General features: G+C 29.5%; 3 protein-coding genes across 10 annotated transcripts; all 3 read left to right on the top strand.

Annotated features, from left to right (window-relative positions):
* The first annotated feature begins 1,778 nt into the window (after nt 1-1,778).
* LOC145181014 (vacuolar protein sorting-associated protein 8 homolog) lies at nt 1,779-8,826 on the top strand. 2 transcript variants are annotated; one of them, XR_016456338.1, is made up of 7 exons: nt 1,779-2,408; nt 3,818-5,913; nt 6,009-6,164; nt 6,736-7,151; nt 7,330-7,540; nt 7,636-7,785; nt 7,930-8,826. XR_016456338.1 is itself a non-coding variant. In XM_090100152.1 (7 exons), the coding sequence occupies exons 1-7, from the start codon at nt 1,940-1,942 to the stop codon at nt 8,698-8,700; spliced, it is 4,152 nt and encodes a 1,383-aa protein (XP_089956278.1). In that variant the 5' UTR covers nt 1,789-1,939; the 3' UTR covers nt 8,701-8,826. The 2 variants fall into 2 exon arrangements, 1 of the variants encoding a protein (XP_089956278.1); XM_090100152.1 differs by having other exon boundaries at nt 1,789-2,408; nt 3,818-5,796.
* Nucleotides 8,827-9,276: 450 nt separating this feature from the next.
* LOC145182065 (uncharacterized) lies at nt 9,277-14,422 on the top strand. Of its 6 annotated transcripts, none has more exons than XM_090100153.1 (6): nt 9,277-9,408; nt 9,627-9,685; nt 9,868-12,072; nt 12,473-12,670; nt 12,856-12,986; nt 13,814-14,422. In XM_090100153.1, the coding sequence occupies exons 2-3, from the start codon at nt 9,637-9,639 to the stop codon at nt 11,178-11,180; spliced, it is 1,362 nt and encodes a 453-aa protein (XP_089956279.1). In that variant the 5' UTR covers nt 9,277-9,408; nt 9,627-9,636; the 3' UTR covers nt 11,181-12,072; nt 12,473-12,670; nt 12,856-12,986; nt 13,814-14,422. The 6 variants fall into 6 exon arrangements, with proteins under 6 accessions (XP_089956279.1, XP_089956281.1, XP_089956282.1 ...); XM_090100155.1 differs by having other exon boundaries at nt 12,856-12,967; XM_090100158.1 differs by having other exon boundaries at nt 9,325-9,375.
* A 1,206-nt stretch (nt 14,423-15,628) lies between these two features.
* Nucleotides 15,629-17,943, top strand: LOC149883146 (uncharacterized). 2 transcript variants are annotated; one of them, XM_090100822.1, is made up of 2 exons: nt 15,629-15,723; nt 17,107-17,943. In XM_090100822.1, exon 2 carries the CDS (start codon nt 17,249-17,251, stop codon nt 17,807-17,809), a length of 561 nt encoding a protein of 186 aa, XP_089956948.1. In that variant the 5' UTR covers nt 15,629-15,723; nt 17,107-17,248; the 3' UTR covers nt 17,810-17,943. The 2 variants fall into 2 exon arrangements, with proteins under 2 accessions (XP_089956948.1, XP_089956947.1); XM_090100821.1 differs by having other exon boundaries at nt 15,669-15,723; nt 17,088-17,943.
* Nucleotides 17,944-18,804: the final 861 nt, after the last annotated feature.

Raw genomic sequence — 18,804 nt, forward strand, 5'->3', positions numbered from 1 at the left:
ATTTGTAAACGTTTTTAGAAACGATCACCCGTTTTCCTAAGATCTTGTTGGAACCGCTCTTTTTTAAATAGTCATTTGACTATTTCGATAGATGACTATTTTGATAGATGACTATTTCGATAGATACTATTTTGCATCCAAGATCGCAAAAAACCTTCAACATTCTAACAACTGAATTCGTATAGTCTTCTGCTTTTTAATTTCCAAGAGAGTTTTTTACAACAGCCATAAACGACAACCAAGCCTCAATCGACAACCAAGCGGTTTTCTCCGAGTTATCCATTTTTGACGAATTTCTTATTATTTTTAAGATGGAGAATTTTGTGTCCATCAATAGCTCCTACTTTTTTTTTCCTAATTCCGAACAGTCCCTAATTCCGAACAACTTTAGGTCACTTATAGTTACATCTTTTAATTTTGTGGGATTTTAAAAAGGAAAACTGATTAATAAATTGGAAGACAAGGGTAATGAGAATATGAAAAAATATTTTGAAAATATATATTGCTACCATTAAATTTTTTAATTGCAAGCAAAACACTTTTTAAAACCCTGAAGAACCAACAATATAAAACCGACTTAAAAAAAAAAGGCAATTTAAATTGCGTACTGTTCGATGTAGAATTTGATGGTAATTATTTATCTGAAAAAAAAAAGTCAAAAATTAGCAATACTTCGTAAGATATCTCAAAAACAGTACTTTTCTGCATAATTAAAATGTTTCCCAAATTCCGAACAGATTTTGGAATGCACTTTTTTTTGTAAAAGTTAGCGTTTTTACGTGCAAGTAATTAACCGCAATATTTAACGATGGTATTTAACGACATTAACTTAGAAACTAATAAACGCTTTTAACCTTTTTATTGAATTTCTAAACGTCTTGTTTATCTTAACGTTTGTTAATAAATAAAAAAAATGTCAAAGTTTAAAAAAAATGAAGATCGCGAAAGAAAAATTAAACTCTGTATTGAGACTATCAATAATAAGGTGTCATACTCAGAATAATATATTTCAGTGAGCAAAATTACAATGAACAATTTTTCAATCTTTGAATACTGCCATTTCAAAATACAACTGCGTAAAGGATAAAACTGCATTGCTATATGATTAAAAAGCACTACAAGCTTCCTATTTGATTAATGGGGAAGAATTCGCTAAGGCTGCAACCAACCTGATACTAATAACTGAGATTTCTTCTGGTTAACTGACAGAAATAGGCAGTGACCGTGAAGGTTTTTTTTTGACTGATTACAAAAAAATAATGGAAGACAGGATCTAATAAATAGATAATGCACACTCTACACCAACACAATTTTATACCCTTACATTAAAACAAAAGTAATTTTAAATCTTAAAAATCTTTTTACCTTACTCTAAGCTAGAGGTCTACACTAGCATAAACTATTTACTTTTTTAAACTGAATGCCATTTTTTGGGATTTGATATGTACGTTCGGAATTAGGAACAAGTGTTCCTAATTCCGAACAAAAACTTTACTTTTTAAATTTAAAAATTAACAATATTTTTATAATAAATATACTTGTTGCTTAATATGGTTCGACTCAGTTTAGGTTTCAGTTTATTTATTCAAAAAAAATAACATTAAATTCAAAAAGCAAGCGGAGTTATTCAACTTTAAGTACGATTTTGTTCGGAATTAGGGAAATCTACGGTATGCCGCGGGCAAAAAAAGTTGTCGAGAATATTTCTGCCGTTTCTCGACTGGTTTCTTCTAATAGTCTTTGATTGTGCTTCTGAGTGGTCCGCATTTTAGATCAAACACAGATATACCTTTCACATTACTGATTGGAAAGATCCACTATGCATATTACAATTATTATATTGTGTTATAAAAGAAAAATTACTAAACGACACTCATTTTTTGAAAGTTTTTAAATCTGCTTTACAATTCAATATTTTTTTCTTCAGTTATGAAAAAAAATGAACGAAGATCTTTCATTTGATTTTCCAGTTGAAGAAGTTAACCTTCCGACGCTAGAAAGCATTTTAAAGGAAGATGATGAACTACTTAACTTTGAAGACTATAATTCTGTTAAAAGCTTTGGTAGCTCTGAGATGAATTACAAAATTGATGATAGTACTCGAAGCTTAGCAAGTGTTGCCTTACCACTTCCCAAAATAAGTATCAGTGAACTATCAAAACCTAAAAAATCAAGGATCCATGGTTCAATTTTGCGTCATGTTATGCTGAAAAAAATCTCTTCTCAAATGACAGATGCATGTAATCGCAGGGATGCAGGCTTGCCAACATCAATTGCAGTTTCAAATCTTATTGCTATTGGTATGTCACATGGTTTGGTGTTGGTTTTTGAGCCACGTGATCAAGCTATGAAGTTTGTGCTAGGAAGCACAGCTGATGGTCTAAATTATGGTGCTGTTACGGCACTTGGTAATTTATTTCTCTTTTTTAAAACAACTTTTTGAGTTCATAATATATTTTTAGTATATTATAACTTAAAAGAATGCTTCTACTTTTTTATATATATACGGTTGAAATAGTTTTTACAGTAAACAGCAATATAATTTTATAGTAGATTTGAAGTAGAAAGTTTTTAGAAATCTTTAAACAATTGTTGAGTTGCTTTAGAAAGTTCAGCAAGTTTTAGGAGCCTCATATTTTAAGTCTTAATCAAAATCTTTTTCTAGAGATTCCGTATGATTGCAATTCAATTGCTTTCTCTAGGGTTCCCTATTTAAGCTTAAGGAATATTTAACTAATTTGAATCTATTGTATTAAAATTATGAATTTAAATTTTTTTCAAGTAATATGACATTAACAACAATTAAAGTTCACATTGTTGCAAATAAAAAACTATCATTTAATGAATGAAAAGGAAAAACCTTGTATAATTAATGATAGAATAGTGTTAGTTTATTCATGTCAGACAGTTATTGCGTCTATGAGAAAAGAGGGGGAATGGAATTAAATTATAACTTAATTGTAAGCTAACTTTAAAAAAATAAAAATGCTAAATATTTCCCATATTTTTTAATAGTTTTATTCATTTGAGTTAGTATGGAAAATGGTATTTCTATTACATCTAAACTTATGTTTATTTTTAGGCATTTATTTCCAAAACAATTTTTGTATTTTCTTTTTTTATAATAGAAGCAAGCTGGATTTTTTTCATAAATACCCTAAAATAAGAAATAGTACAAAGTTGACATATTCTGATATAGTTTCAGCAAACTTGCTCAAGATTTCCAGAATTTTAAAGTATGCCAAAACTAACATTTTTATGGAATGAGGGTTCTTTTTATATATCTCTATGTGAAAACTACTTTCAAAGATTGATTGAAAAATGTTTTTATTTGATTTATTGAACATTATTCAAAAGTTTTTTTCATAATATTTCAGATCAAAGTATTTAGCAAGTTCCTTAAGTTTTTTTTTTTTCAAGAAAAATCAGCTGGTTAGTTAAATTTTTCTTTCCTTTTTCTTTTAATAAAAGTAACTGTTTAATAAATGCTGTTTCACATTTAAAAAAGTCTTGAATTAGAATTAAATTATGTCTAATAAAATTTTAGACACAAAATTTTAATCTAATTCAATATTTTGATTTGTCTAGTAGGTCATATCTTGTGCTGGACAGCATATTGAATAGCTTTCAAAAATATTTCTAACCTGGAATACATATTTTTACAGCATCTAATAATTTTATTCTGCTAAATGATTGTTGAATTACATCCTAGTTTATTATCACCAAGTGAGGATGTAAATACAAATGTTTTTAATGTGGCTTAATATCAATGTTTGTTCACTTACAAAATTAATTTACTTTTATTATGTTTGAATAGGAATTAATGTTGATTGTACTCGTCTATTATGTGGCTATGCTCTTGGGCAAGTTACAATGTGGGATTTAACAACAGGGAATTGCTTGCGTCTAATAAAAGATGCTCATCCAGTTGGTTATGCTGTCCTTCACATTCATTTTACTGATGACCCAACGGTATCATTATTAAGTGACAGTAGTGGGTCTGTTTATATACTTAACTTTAAGCGGTTGGTTACACGCACTTGTGAATCAACTTGTTTTTTTTCAGGAAGTAAAGGGGAAGTCTGCACCATACTTCCACTTCATATAAGTTCTATGTTAAAAGCTAATTTTTTTCATAATACATCACTTCTAGCAATGGCAACTTTGACAAAGTTGATCATTTTAAATTTAAAGCCAATTCCAAATGCAATATTTACTCAAAAGCTAACTGGACCTAGTGAATGCTTGCCTCTATTAAGTTGGAGCTTTAAAATTTCAGAAACAGAAAATAAAGTGAAAACTGTATCTCCTGTTTTATCATTTGGGCGTAATCAAATCATCTTATTATACATGGTGTCTAAAACTGAAGACATGTTTTGCTTTGAGGAATTACCAAGTATCAAACTGAACCATACACTAGTGGCTATGTCATGGCTAAGTTCTCAAATTATCATAACTATTGATAAACTTGAATGCATACGAACAATTGATGTAAAAACTCAAGAAGAACTTGAATGTTTAGATTTAGGCAGTGTGAACTTAGTTTATGGTAGCAGTTTCTTTAAGTCATTACCAACTGGTGGAAATGTTAGTCCAGCATTAAAAGCTGCTAGTGCTCATGCGTGTTACCAGTCAGTTCAAGTGTTTAACGGGCAGTTAATTCTATTGGGAACTAAATCTATTCATTGTTTGACAATGCGTTTTTGGAGAGATCGGTTGGATTTTTTTGTTAAGCAAAGTGAATATGTTGAAGCTCTACAACTTGCCAAATTGTTTTTTGAAGGTAAAGGTAAAGCTGTTATTGGTCTGACAGGTGGCATTGAATACAGACATAAAGTAGTTGGAAATGAAATTATAAACATCCTTCTTTTGTATCTTGATACGGCAATGACTATTAATTGTCCAAAAACAAATGAAAATAACTCTCTTACTGTCTATTTTCAAAGTCTAATACCAATAACAATTGAAAGTTGCTTACTTATAGGGAATCTTGAAATTCTATTTAATGATATCTATGAACGGTTTGTTGATGATGAAATAGCAAGAAATGTATTCCTTGAAGGGCTGGAGAATTACATACTGGATGATAAGTTGACGTACCTTACTGCAATTGTTATGCGTGATTTAATAGAACACTATGAGAAGTCTGGTCAATTAGAAAAGCTTGAAAAATGCCTTGTTCATTTGGAATTGAGTAGTGTTGATATTAATTATATGGTGAAGCTGTGCTGGAATTATTGCTTGTATGATCTACTTATATATGTCTATAATAAGGGTTTAAAAGATTATTATACTCCATTTGAAAAGCTTATAAAGCTAGTTCAAGAAGGATTACATTCTGGAACTCTTAAAGAAACACATATAAAGTTGGGAAACAAAATTTTAGTTTATTTGAGTTGCTGTTTAGCAGGTAATCAATATCCTTTAGGGAGAATTGATGATGATCTTGTTGCTGATGTTAAAGAGAATATTTTTAACTTGATTGTTAAAAAGAGATCTGATTTGAATATCAATACCGAAGCCTACCCACATGTTAAAACTCTTTTATTGTTTGACACCCGAGAATTTTTAAATGTTTTATTTATTGCTTTTGAAGAAAAAGAATTTGATGCAAAAAATGATATTATTGTCAGTACATTATCAAAGCGTCAAAAAATTGTTGATATTTTACTTGAAGTTATGCTAAATGATAAATCTTTCTCGCCTATTCAATTGGGATATTTGTTTACATTTATTGCTCGACAAATGGCAAAGCATGAAAATTCTATACATGTCAGCAAGCAACTGTTTAAGCAGGTTTTGTTTTAACTTAGTTTTTGATGTTAATAGGAAATTTGCTGGTTTGTTTTTTTTTGAATTAGTAATTTAGCAGTGATATTTCAATGGAAGTTGTTGTGCTTCCACAGAGTAGAAGTTAGTTTTATATTTTTCTTTTTTTTTGTAATGGAGATGTCGGAGATTAAACTCCTTTCTGGTCACTTTAATTTGAATTCCTTTTTATGTTGTAGGTGCTTGAGTTTTTGACAAACGGAGACAATCAAAAAGGACATGAAGAAAGAGAACAAGCATTAATTGAACTTTATTCTGTTGGTGGGCTTCGTCAGTTTGATGATGAACACATATTGGCTTTGGCAGAGACAGCTAAGTTTTATCGTGTTTGTGAGGTGATTTTTTTACAAAAAATGTAAAATCACTTCTTTCTTTTTATTTGGAGACACAAAAATACTCTATCCGATGTTTTAGACGAAAATTGGATTTTTTTTTACAGATTTGTGTTTAAAACATAAATGATGACTTTCAGTTTAAGATAAAACTGAAGTTTTCAGATTACAGATCAAGTCAGATCAGGTCAGCATCTCCAAGATAGTGCAACAAATAATGATTAAGGAGTTAAATAGTTTTAAATTTAAAAGAAAATAAAGTAATAAAAAGTGAAAAGAAAATTTAAAAAAAAACAAAGTTTTCCCTTTTTATTAAGAGACAGTTTTTCTACTTTTATTATTCTAATCTCAATTAAAAAAATCTAAGTTTGCTTTGCAGCTCTCTTTGGCTCAATTATGTTTTACAAAACACATAAATCTTTATGAAATGTTGCATAAAATGCATAAAAAAATGTAAAAAAATATCCTAAATTATAGTCAATTTTCTTTTTCAATTTCTTCTTTTAAGGCAAGTTTGCAATTCTATGCAAACTTGCCTTAAAAAGAAATTGCAAGTTTTTAAATTTATATTTAGATGATCTATAGCAAAAAGAAGCAGTATCAGAACGTGTTATCTTGCTATTTGCGTGATCCAGCCAGGAAACCCCTAGCATTTTTATATATAGAAAAGATGCTTTCTGACGACTCGTTTACTGATTTTGAAAAAGAAGAAATTTCTGTTGCTGTTCTTAACTCAATGGACAAGCTTGTGGAAATAGATAGTCTAAAGTTTGCGCGACTCATTCTTGCCAATTTTCCTTCTTCGTTTAATAAAGTAGCCAGCAATCTAAACGATCGTCCGGAAGTTCAGTATGTCTTTCTCAAAGGAGTTTTCCAAGCAAAACCTGAAATATTAAAGGCGAACAAAAAAAATATAATTAACTTAGAGTCAAGTGTTCATATGAAGTTTATATCGTTGATGTGTCAATATGAGCCGGAATCCGTTTATAGGTATTCGCATTAATAATCCAATCTGCTATTACTATAATTTGTTAGTTTTTACTCGCTTCTTTTTTTCGTTTTTTTTTTTTTAAAGAATATTATTACATAAACTCAATGGCCTCAAATCAAACATCTTTTTCATAAGACATTTTTTATTTGTAATTGATTAAACTGGGAACCTATTTAGATATTTACAAAGCGTGGAAAACTACAATCTTCAAGAAGTATTGTCGATAGTTCAACCGAAGAATTTGATAAACGCAACAGCTTATTTGTATGAACGACTCGGAGACGTACACGGCGCTTTTAAACTGCTTTGTGATGACTTGCGCGCTAAAGTCCAAATATTGGATAATTGCTTTCGAGAGCAGCATGCAGATGAGGAAGAAAGCGAGGAGGTAGTGTTCCTTAAAAAAGTTATTCGACAAGAGAAAGAGCCAAAAATATTTTAAATTTAGTTTAAACTTGCATTAAACTTTCTTTCTCTTTTAAGCTAAAGAACGCCATACTAAATGTAGGCTCAGCATTGAAAGATGCTCTTTGCTTGTGCGAAAGGAGTTCGCGAAGACTTGAGAGTGACCAACGTGAAGCGATTTGGTTTCCTCTGCTAGAGGCTGTCATGGCTCCTCAGCTTCGTATTGTTGTAAAATAATTTTTAAATAATTTTTTTGATTTAAAAGCTGCTTTTTGTAGTCTGCTAAAATCTTTGATTTTTTTAATTCCACGCATTTTTTTAAATATGCTATCTGTTTGTAGTATGAAACAATTTGTTAATATCTTCTTTCAGAATACCAGTTCGAAACATTTTCTTGTGTTCAAAGAGTTTACTAGAGACGTGTTGACCAACATGATGTCTTTTATATCACTACCAGCAGTTCTTCAGAAAATCATCAGTGATCCTGCTTACAGTACGGGTAAGTTTGGTGAAATAAAACAACTGGTTCTCGGCATGCTCGATACTTATAATTATGAACTTACGCTCCTCGAAACAACTAATAGTTTACTGTGTAAAGATCTACACGGCCAATATGACCAAGAACAGAAACTCTTATCGCGTGGATTTAGACCTTCGCAAAACAAATGTACACTTTGCGCACGTGATTTTTCTAAAGACAATATTTTATCAGATTTTAAAGCGATATTATTTCGTTGTGGTCATGTTTATCATAGCTCGTGTCTGCAAGGAACAATCGGTTTTGACGAAGACGTTATATGTGTTCAGTGCTGTAAGTCTAACATCGTGAGAGCGCGGAATCGCCGCCGTTCTGAATTCGACAGTCTTAAAACTTCAACAAAAATAAAAGTAAATCAGAGTAAAAGTAAATCAGATCAAGTTTTCTTGAATCAGCAGCAAACAGATGCCTTAAACAGTTTATATAGTAACCAATCGAATGTATCTAAGTTGGCCATTTTAAATGAATTAAAAAATCAACCAAATCGAACTTTAAACTTTAACGCGTCTTATAACGCGAATTCAGTTTCCCGGTATACTTTGAATAAAAAGAAGAACATTACTGTCAGCGATACTTTTCCACTAAAGTTATCACCACCTATTTAATTCTTTTGTGCTTAGTAACTTATGTTTTTTTTTTTTTTTAAATCTCCTAACGAATTCTGCTCTTTAAAATTTATTTCGTGTTTTAAAAACAAATGTAGCTTCGACAGTACTGTTTTTAATTTTTAAGTGCTGTTTTTTTTTTGTTTTTTTTTTACGACGCTACCCTGATTCTACAAGGTAATAAAACAGTTGCGCAGCAAGAGGGCTGAACACTGGAGAAGGAGTGCAAAAACAACAAAATCTTGTTGTTTTTTTTTTTATTAACACTCGTGTTAATATTAAAATTTATAGATTTTCATTAGATGTTTCATTAACATGAGATTTTGGCCATCGTCTGATTGCCCCATTGGTGATAACTGATACAGTTGTTTACCTTTTTTTGAAAAGTATTTCCCGTCTTAAATTCTTACGATCGAATCTTAAAAAACTCCACGTCGAAACTTTCTTCAAGTTTAAAAAACTATGAAAGAAAAAAGGGAATTAACTCAAATCGATTTCCAAATTCAAATTATGTTTTCTATTATTCAAAGGTTTGTTCAATGAAGCATGTACAGTAGTCAAATAAACAATCAAAACATGCTGATCATTATACTCAAGAGGCCTTGGTAATTTTCCCGTCATTTATGAAATGGATTTTTCTTAATAATCTAAGTATCACAATTTGAAGAATGTAGGGTAATTTTTTACTGTGGGACAAAAGTTTCCCAGGTTAATATATGAAAAAGAATATTTTTGTAATTTTATTTCATAATTCGTAAACTTATTTGCAATTTAAATCTACATTTGTACGCTGAGAGTTTTTCGTATTAAGTCGACGTTTTAAAGAATTAGGATTAGTTTATGAGAAATTTAATTATTTTAAATATCTTGGAGGAATATTCAATATCTTATTGAATTGAGAATTTTATTTTCATTTTTAATTTTAGATATTAAAGGATGATGTACGAAACGTATATATTTTTTTATCTTACTTACGCATGCTTAGGTAAGCCAACTTTCTGCGAAGAATCATCTTTAATATATTATTTTAAGCGTTTATTTTATCTAGAAACAAGTGAAATACGTTAGCAAGCTGTGTAAAAAATGTTTTTAAAGATTTCTGTAAACGTTTTGCTAAGATTTATGATTTAATGTTTATGATCATATTTCTAAAAATTCTGCTCATAGTTAGCTCCAATTCGCAAGAAAAATCTCGAAAACTTTACCTTAACAAAGCTCTAATAGCCTTGAATCAACCACGCGATGTTATGACTGATGTAATTAATCAATTTGCATTACCCGGACATAAATCATCTAGAACATTTGACAAACCTGCAGTAGATTATTTTAACAATGGCGCCTCATGGGCCAATTACATAAGCTCACCTGTTCTCTCTAAAAATTACCCAGTAGCACATGGTAAAAACATTCGTGCGCAGCTAGGCTACGATGATCAATATGCTTCCAGAGCAAAAGATACTTCTTTCAGCTTAATTCATGCAGAAACTTATCCTGAAGAATACAAATCAGGAGATAATACTTTATCGGGGCTTATTTCAACCCCCGTGTTTGATGATGCTACCTCGTTTAAAAGTGATGTAGTAAAGCATAAAGCTTACCCCCTGCATACTCCACAGAGTGACAAAATAGAATTACATAATTCCAGGAGTTTGCTTCATAACTTGAACTCTATGATGACTCCGTTAAATCACCTTTCTAGTTTCCACTTAAAGCCTACACAAACCAAAGCTGAAAGAACTTCAATCCATGTTGTTGGAAGAAATAAAGAAAATCTTCAAGGTGAAAATAGAAAACATGGCGATGTTAGGGGAAATCTGTACAATAATGAATTTAATACCGCGGGAAATACATTTGGAAGAGCTAGTAGTAGCAGACTTGATCAAAGAAAAAAATCTGCTAGAGTGAATTATTTACACCATCCTGTTCATAGCTTAAGCAATAATCGAAATTTACACAACGATAATGATGATGATGATGTTGATGATGAAAATCGAGATGATGAAGGTGGAGGTTTTATTAATCATCCATCGTTTGATTTTGAAGGAGATCGAGAGAAATTTCACGAAGATTTTGATGAACAAAAATACCTCCATGAAAATCCAGAGTTCAATGAGAAACCAGAAGATCAGGAAATAAGAAATTATCAGCACAACTTCCGTGCTCCATTTGATAATCCACCACCAGACCTAGGTGATGAGGATGAGGATGATGATTGGAGATTTAAAGGTGGTCGTCACATCCACAGAAACAACGATCTTTTTGAATACGGCAAGCCAGACTTTTTTAAACAAACTTATAATGAGAAAGAGCATTCAGACAGAAACCATGTTGAAAATCGTCTAATTGTTGCGAACAAAATGTTGAGCGTATTGCCAGTAAATGCAATTAAAAAATTAGTGCTTTTTAACAAAAATACAAAAAACCTTCCTGCTCCAGAAATCTCTCTTCCAAATCCGTTCAACATCGAACAAACGTTATAAATAAAAACTTGTATGATATCTCTAACAGTGGAGTTTATAAACGGGCCGTCATCTTAACATAGCGTTCCAGTAAAGCTATGATAAAACTCGTAAAATGACATTCCAAACGCGACAAGAGATTTTAAATTTATGTATTTTTATCTGGCTTTAACTCTTTAATTGGTGCTTAGCAATTTTCGAGTTCAGAAGTTTTAAAAACTATCATTCTTATATGCAACTAACTTCAAAAAACAAAGGTATAATGTAATTCCATCCTATCAGCCATTTGCGTCGTAGTAGCTGTTTTTTTTTTTTAAACGAACCTGCGAACTTATGCATTTATTGTTTCGACTCCGGAACGAAAAATACATAAACTGAGCAAATATTTTAAACCTACGATTAATAATGGGGAAAAACTTATAAAAAATCATTTGATTTTAACAACTAAAACGCTCCCGCACATCAAACTGATGGTGCTATGCATAACTAGACCACATGATTTTTTTTTTTTTTTGAGTTATAAATTCCATTTTACGACAAGAGACCAGACGATAGCTAATAAATTGATTATTCTAAAGATCAAAAGAGTATGTTGCAGATTTTCAAATCATACAGATTTTTAGATTACAAATCCTTCTAGAAAACATTAAAAAACATGTTGGTACCATGAAAGAAAATGCGGAAGAACTATAAATTTATAAGAAAATATATTTGAAAATATATTAAAAAGATAAAAAATAATTTAATTATATCTCAAGAGAAACAGCACAAAAAATTGATCCCGTTTAACTTACCATGCCGAATTCTCTTGAATTATTTATGGCCAGTGCAAATACGTTTTCCTATTCGCGACGTTAAACCAAACTTCTGGATTTTCTCTTGAATAATAACTGAAATTTTTATTAGTAACAAAGTAAGATGATCTTTTTTATTATTTTTTTTTAAATTTCTCCTTTGAGTGTCGACATTTTAAATAATTCTACGGATTGGCATAGTTTACGATTATGTTTTAAAAATGGACGAATATATTTTGAAAAATAGTCTTAAAAAGTGGGGAAAAGTGTAGCAGCACGGTACGCGCGTGCGTAGTTATAATTTAAGTTTTTATAACGGATTTTCAAAACAAAAATATTTTTTTTTTTTTTTTTTTTTTTTTTTTTTACCAAACGTAACAATAAATAATATTGAGCAGAATTCTCCTTTTAAAATTTTTTTCTTTTCAAAGTTCAGCTTTCGGGTTTTATCTTGAATGAAAAAAAAAAAGCTTTTATTTTATCAATGTTGTTTTACAACAAGAACTTTTTTTTGCATAGAAAAGGAAACGGTCAAAAACTCTACTGAAAAATCACACAAAGCAGTTGACGTTTGATCTCTTCTCGAAAACTTTAAGTGAGGCGTAAATTACGTCATTAAAAAATTGAGGCTGGTGTAATGGGCTTAACTTCCTCTCTTTTAACGATGAAAATTGGAGTGAATAATTTAAAAGACTTGTTTAAAATATATGTTAAAAAGTATGCATATTGTTTTAGAAACTATTTATTAACATACATTCTCTTTGAGATACTACTGTAATACTAAACAAAATGGATGTGCCATAGAGCTTGAACTTAATACTAAAATATTAATATCAACATAAATACGTTATTATTATTATTTGAAATACGAATTAATCAATATTAATATTATTCAAATCCAGATTGAAAAGACGTTTCCTTGATCAGTTTTACATTAAGCTCTTCAAACATAAACGAAATGGTATTTTAGTGGGAGCGCATGGTTAATCTAATCAAGGTTTCTTATTGTTAAAGGTTAGAGGCTATAATTTAGGTTCGCATTGTTTTCTTTTTTCTTCTTTTTTTTTTTTTTTGAAATACTTTTCCCAAATCAGCTTGTAGATCCTAAAAATTCCAAGAAAGCACTTTTGATTTTAAGATATTTGTTAATTTTTTTAACCGAACCTTATTTATCCAGTAATTATTCGTTTCCAATAAACCTTTTGCCAATATCACATTGAGTACTTCTAAATAAATTATACAGCGGTCGCTTTGTAAAATCTTTGCTCAATGTTTTTAAGCCTAGTTTTGTTTACATTTGAAAATGCAAACAAAAGTTTAAAAACACTAAAATTTCTCTCGATTGGTTTTAAATTGTTCAAGCATTACTTTTGAAAGTTCTTTCTGAGATAAAGTTGTAAATATATAACTTATTTACATATAATATGTAATATATAACTTATTTACAGTTTTGTCTCAGAAAGAACTTTACACATTTCTTTTTCTTCTTTTTTCTTTTGCTCGTTTATAACAATTTATTAGCATCGGCTACCGTTCATCTTATATGTTAGTACGAATGTTTGGTTTTGTTTTTAAAGATTCGGGTAGATACACCTCCTTGTAAGATTTTGTTAATTTTAAAACATCGTTGAATATTTCTCAGGATTTAGTTTAACCTTTACAGAATGAAAGTGTTATTTCATAACTGAGTTTTTTTTGAGTTTTACAATGACTAGCTTCAAAACTAATTTTAATATTTAAACATCTTTTTGTTTGTTTGTTTATTTATCTTAGTAATAAAATTTCGGCATTATAAAAATTTTATTTTTATTGTATCGAAATTTTATATGTTATAAATATTATTTGTTTCAATATTTTAAGTTTAAAAACTAAAACTGTTCAAATGAAAGAAGATGTTAAAGTGGCAATCCCGTCCTAGATCTTCCTCTTTAAATGACGTAGAGAAAAAGGAGTCGTCGATGAAATCCCAGAATCCTCTTGTAGAGATGCATTGCTTACCAATTAACGGGGAAGTTAAAAATGTCAACATCGAGATAAAAGTAGAAGACTGGGACTTTAATAAATTCGAAGACGAAAACGCAGATGAAATAATTGTTTCAAAAAAGACAAAAAATTATTATGTTCGTCAAAGAGCGAAATCATTGAATACCTAACAGGGTAGTTTAAAGGAATCTTCTAATGACGACATGTATAACTCCAGCGAAAGTCTTCCATCAATTGCCGAAGTTCAAAAATGTGAACTATTTCGGTTTTGATTTTATAAGGAAATGTTTAGTTGACTACAAAACTTAAATCATAAAGAAGATAGATTTTAAAAAAGGACGGCTGTAGGAAATATAACAAAACAATCTTTTTCCATTAAAAGCATTTTTATAAATTCTATGAAAAATCAATATGAATTCAAATTTTATTATGCAAAATGTTTAGGTTTTCTGAAAATTCAATTGAAATATATAAATCCTTCAATCATTTATATGCTTACATTCCTTTATTGTAATTATTTAGGTTATTAAATTTTTTCATAGACAACGGATGCCACAAGATTGTTATTAAATTTATCATATATATATATATATATATAACTTAATAAAACATTTAACATGAAAAGATATGTTAGGAGTCATTCGCGACACATCTTGCAAAATTAATAATTAGATCCAAAATTATTTGCATGAAAAAAAAACACCTACGAAAATTTAGTTTAGAGCATATGTAATTAGATACTTTATGTAGAAGAATCTACATGCACCAGTGAAATCTTAGGCTAGATTCACACTTTATATTAATCTATTTCAAATCAACCTTTTCAAAAACGTAAATAATTCATATTTAAAATAAAAAGAAAAATTTTTGAAAAACGAAAACTTGAAATTTAAAATAAAATTACGGACTTATTTTTGTAATTGAAATTATTGCATAAAGCAAAAAAAAGCAGTTTGAAAAATTCAAAATTTGATTACATGATCGCATTAACTTAATTCAACTGATAAATTCTTTATTCTTAATTAAGAGAAGAAGAATTAAGTCAAGATTATTAAGAATAAGAGAGGATTATCAACACGATAAACTAGTTATCATCTTTATTCTTCATTTAATAATCTTCATTGAAAATAGGTTCTATTGAGCAAAGTAATTTCACTTGCAAAAAGTAATTACACTGCATAAAAACGCAACTTTTCTAAGAAGATTACCATGTGGAAAAGTTGCTTAAAGTTACTTAAACTTTATTATTAATTAAATGTGAAAAAGTATATATTTTTGAAAAATTCTATTTAATTAAGAAATTATTTAATGAATAAATTTACTTAATAAAAAGTTACCAGATTTCTATAAATTCAGGATTCTAAACTCAGATCTGTAAATCGCAGTAAAGTCGGAGCTACATTTGATCTTTAAACATAAACAACTTTGTTTTAAAAGCAAATGCAGCTCCGGTTTTACTTTTGATACTTTTTAGATGCCATTTTAACGATTGTCACTTCAATCCGTAAGTCCTGAATAGCCCGATTTACATTTGAAACGGATAGAAATAAATATTAAAGAATAAGTGGTTTCTATTCATGTTTGTCGAATCCAATAGTTTTTGGCTTTGAATAAAACTTTCATGTTATATATTCCCCCTTTCCTCCTCGCCCACGTCCGTCGGCTCAGATGAAATACCAATTTATATTCAGGATATTTCTTTTCCCGAAATACGAAAAAAAGCAGCTATATCATTGAAAAACTTTTAAAAGGAATTTGTCAAATAAATTGAGAACTCGATCTTTTAGGTAAGTTTTTTTTGGGTATCTTTTCCCCCGGGAAGGTTTGGTGTTATTTAACTTTTCTGTTAAATTTAAACAAACTGACATTTTGATCATTTGTTTATTTTAATATTTACAATATTGGCAGTAAAAAGTTACAATTTTTCATAACCTTATTTTTCTTAACTTTTTGAATGTTTTAACCAGTAGTTGAAAATCTTAAAAATGATTCTTTTGAGAAATATATTATAGAAGCACCCTCGATTTTACGCCCTAAATTTTACGCCATCTAGCAATCCATTTGTATTTCAATTTTTAAATTTTTTGACCGAGATATTTACTTAGAATGCAGTTTTACCTAAAGTTTTTCAAATACATTTTTTGCTCAAAAAACATCATTTAGTTGCTCTACCAGCATGATAGGTTAGGAGCAGCATGAAAGGTTTGGCTTTAGAAATCTTTTTGTTTTTTTTTATTAAAAGTTACATTTAACTGAAATTACGATAAGGAATTGCAATATATAGTAGCAACATGTAACTACTATGTAATTGAAAGTTGCTGCAATATTGCATCGATGAAAGGTCCAAAATATAAATATTGAATTGAAATTAAGATTGTTCTTGCGAAGAAGAATACGCTTTCTCTTTTACAAGAAGGACTAAGATAAACAAAAAAAAAAAAAAATAATAACAAAAAAAAAAAAGCAAGTGATAAAACTTACCTAATTTTTAATTCAACTCCATCACACAAAGTGGAAAAAGGAGTTGACTTATCTTTATACAACAAGTGACACAAAATAGCTACCAGACCAAAATAGCTATAAAATGTCTCTAATTCCACCAGTTCTAATGCAATGGGTTTTCATAACAAATAACCAAGTAAAACTATGTGTAACCAAAATATGAATAAAAATCACGAACAAAAATGAAAAGCTAAAAATGTTTTCAATAGAATTTTGCCTACATTACGTATTTCTTTAAAATTTTATTAAATCCTAACACTAAATAGTTTACTTAGTTTAGTGGATGGGTTATTTATTGTTATGTAAATAATCTACTGCTAAATAGAAGAAGATTGACGCTCCGTACAAAAAAAGCCCTAAAAACAGTCCATTTGTGTACAGGCAATACCACGTGATTTTTTATATAAAATGGTGTTTTATTTAAGGTCTTAAAGCACATAATTCAATAAAATCAAAAAAGGAAGTTGATTGATCAGCGGCAGGACAACATTTGATTTACCATTTTTGAATTTTGTAGTGGGTTTGATCCGATGATTATCTTTTTTTTAACATTATTAAAATTCATGATACGGATACTCTTGCAAAATAATCTAATGTGCATATCAAAAACTAATTTCGTCAATAGTAATAATATCTGTCTATCTTAAAGAATGTAACTAACAAATTAGATATTTAGTTCATTTCCGAATTGATTGTTGGAAACAAAGCATCCACACTGGTTATTAGTAACAAAGTGTTATTCTGTGATGGGTTTACATTTGTTAAAGTTTTTTGGGATAAAAATTATCTGGTTGTAAAATAATTATCGGAATGCTAAAGTGGCGTACGCGCTCAAAATCTTCATCCATTTTTGAAAAAGAAGTTTCCGAAAAATTAAAAGTACTATATATGGCGAGTCGACGAATACCGATTCATGACGACCAAATATGTTTACCAAATCATGACGGCCATAAATATAAAGCTAACGATATTAATATAGACGACGAAGATGATAAATATAATGACATTGAAAATAATGAAGAAATAATTGTGTCTTCTTCAGAAAATACAAAGACATATTATATGCGCCAAAAATCACTTTCGCAAAAATCTACACAGAGCAGTTCGTTTAGCAATAAATACGATTCTTGTTACGGGAGTATATGTAGCTCACCAGACTATAGTCCAGTCGACTGTTGCTTTGAAAGTCCAGTTTTTGATCAAGAAGAAAGCGATACACTATTAAAAGATCAAGACGAAAAATCCGAACTGATTTTAATTTATTTGTTGGAAACTCGAAATAAAAAGAGGCTATCTGCAAATGATATAAAACGAAAACTTCACGAGTTAAACGAAGGAATATTTTTAGATGATTCCAATTTAACTCGTTAAAACACTTTTTTTTTTTATTTTATTTATTTTTTCTTGTATAATTCAAAATTTTTACTATATTTATGTAATTATCTTTTATCTGAAATCTGTTAAGTTATGATTTCCTCACTCGGATCAAGAGAAAAACTTTTCGTTTTAATGCCGCGTAAAGCAATGATTAGGAAAAGCCCATAACTTTAAGATGATATAACACAAATTTTCTAATCGAAAGTTGGGAAAATTTTGATTTTCAGTCCTAATGAAATGAAATTGGAAAATGATATAAATAGATGAATAAATAAATAAAATAGAGACAATTTGATTCGTTACGTAAAAAATTGTCAAATAGGCAAAAATTAAAAAAAAAAATCGACATCATGACGTCAAAGAAATGGTTGCACTGATACATTTGTCGCTAAATAATATTTACTTCCTTGGCTTTGATCCAAAATTTAAAAAAAAACGCTTTTGTATGAAGTTAAAGAGACTGTTCTTAAAGAAAACTTATGACAGAACTTTTTGGGATCTGCCGCCAATGCGTGAATTACGTTTTTAAGCTATTTTATGTATTTAGTTCACTTGAATGATTCAAGCTATCTTTGAGCTTCGTTACCTCTACTTGGTTCATAATTTAAAACGTGGTTTTATACGCATTTAATTCAAGTAGAAGCCTCCTAAATATTGCTTTAAAAAGCACCGCGTTTTGAACTCCCCTCCTCCTTCGCATTGGTTTTCGTTAGTTGATAGTTTTATAATTTGCTAAATCTTCTGCTTTATTTTTCAACTTATTTCAATCTTCAACTAATTTGAATGCCATTCACTTAGGAAAATCAACTTTTTCACAACTTTCTGATTGTTCTCTTAAAACATATCTAATGCTGAGGATTGAGAGATTTTTTTTTCCCCCTCTAAAATCCTCAACATTCACTAAATCTTCAAGTTTGCGTTTTGAATTGGAAAATGATCAGCGAAAATCTTTTGTATACGACTGGCCTTAAATACTGCTTTTTGAAGAT

Source organism: Hydra viridissima, unplaced genomic scaffold, assembly GCF_058129835.1.
Source record: "Hydra viridissima isolate aposymbiotic clone 2 unplaced genomic scaffold, HvirCarnegie_v1 scaffold_10, whole genome shotgun sequence".
In the NCBI taxonomy this organism is placed as follows: domain Eukaryota; kingdom Metazoa; phylum Cnidaria; class Hydrozoa; order Anthoathecata; family Hydridae; genus Hydra; species Hydra viridissima.

Excerpts from the sequence above, each read along its gene's own strand:
- LOC145181014 (XM_090100152.1), top strand. The coding sequence starts at position 1,940 with ATGAACGAAGATCTTTCATTTGATTTTCCAGTTGAAGAAGTTAACCTT. Across the intron at positions 7,152-7,329 it reads GAGCCGGAATCCGTTTATAG|ATATTTACAAAGCGTGGAAA; the intron begins GTATTCGCATTA and ends GAACCTATTTAG. Across the intron at positions 7,541-7,635 it reads ATGAGGAAGAAAGCGAGGAG|CTAAAGAACGCCATACTAAA; the intron begins GTAGTGTTCCTT and ends TTCTCTTTTAAG.
- LOC145182065 (XM_090100153.1), top strand. The coding sequence starts at position 9,637 with ATGATGTACGAAACGTATATATTTTTTTATCTTACTTACGCATGCTTA. Across the intron at positions 9,686-9,867 it reads TCTTACTTACGCATGCTTAG|TTAGCTCCAATTCGCAAGAA; the intron begins GTAAGCCAACTT and ends TTCTGCTCATAG.
- LOC149883146 (XM_090100822.1), top strand. The coding sequence starts at position 17,249 with ATGCTAAAGTGGCGTACGCGCTCAAAATCTTCATCCATTTTTGAAAAA.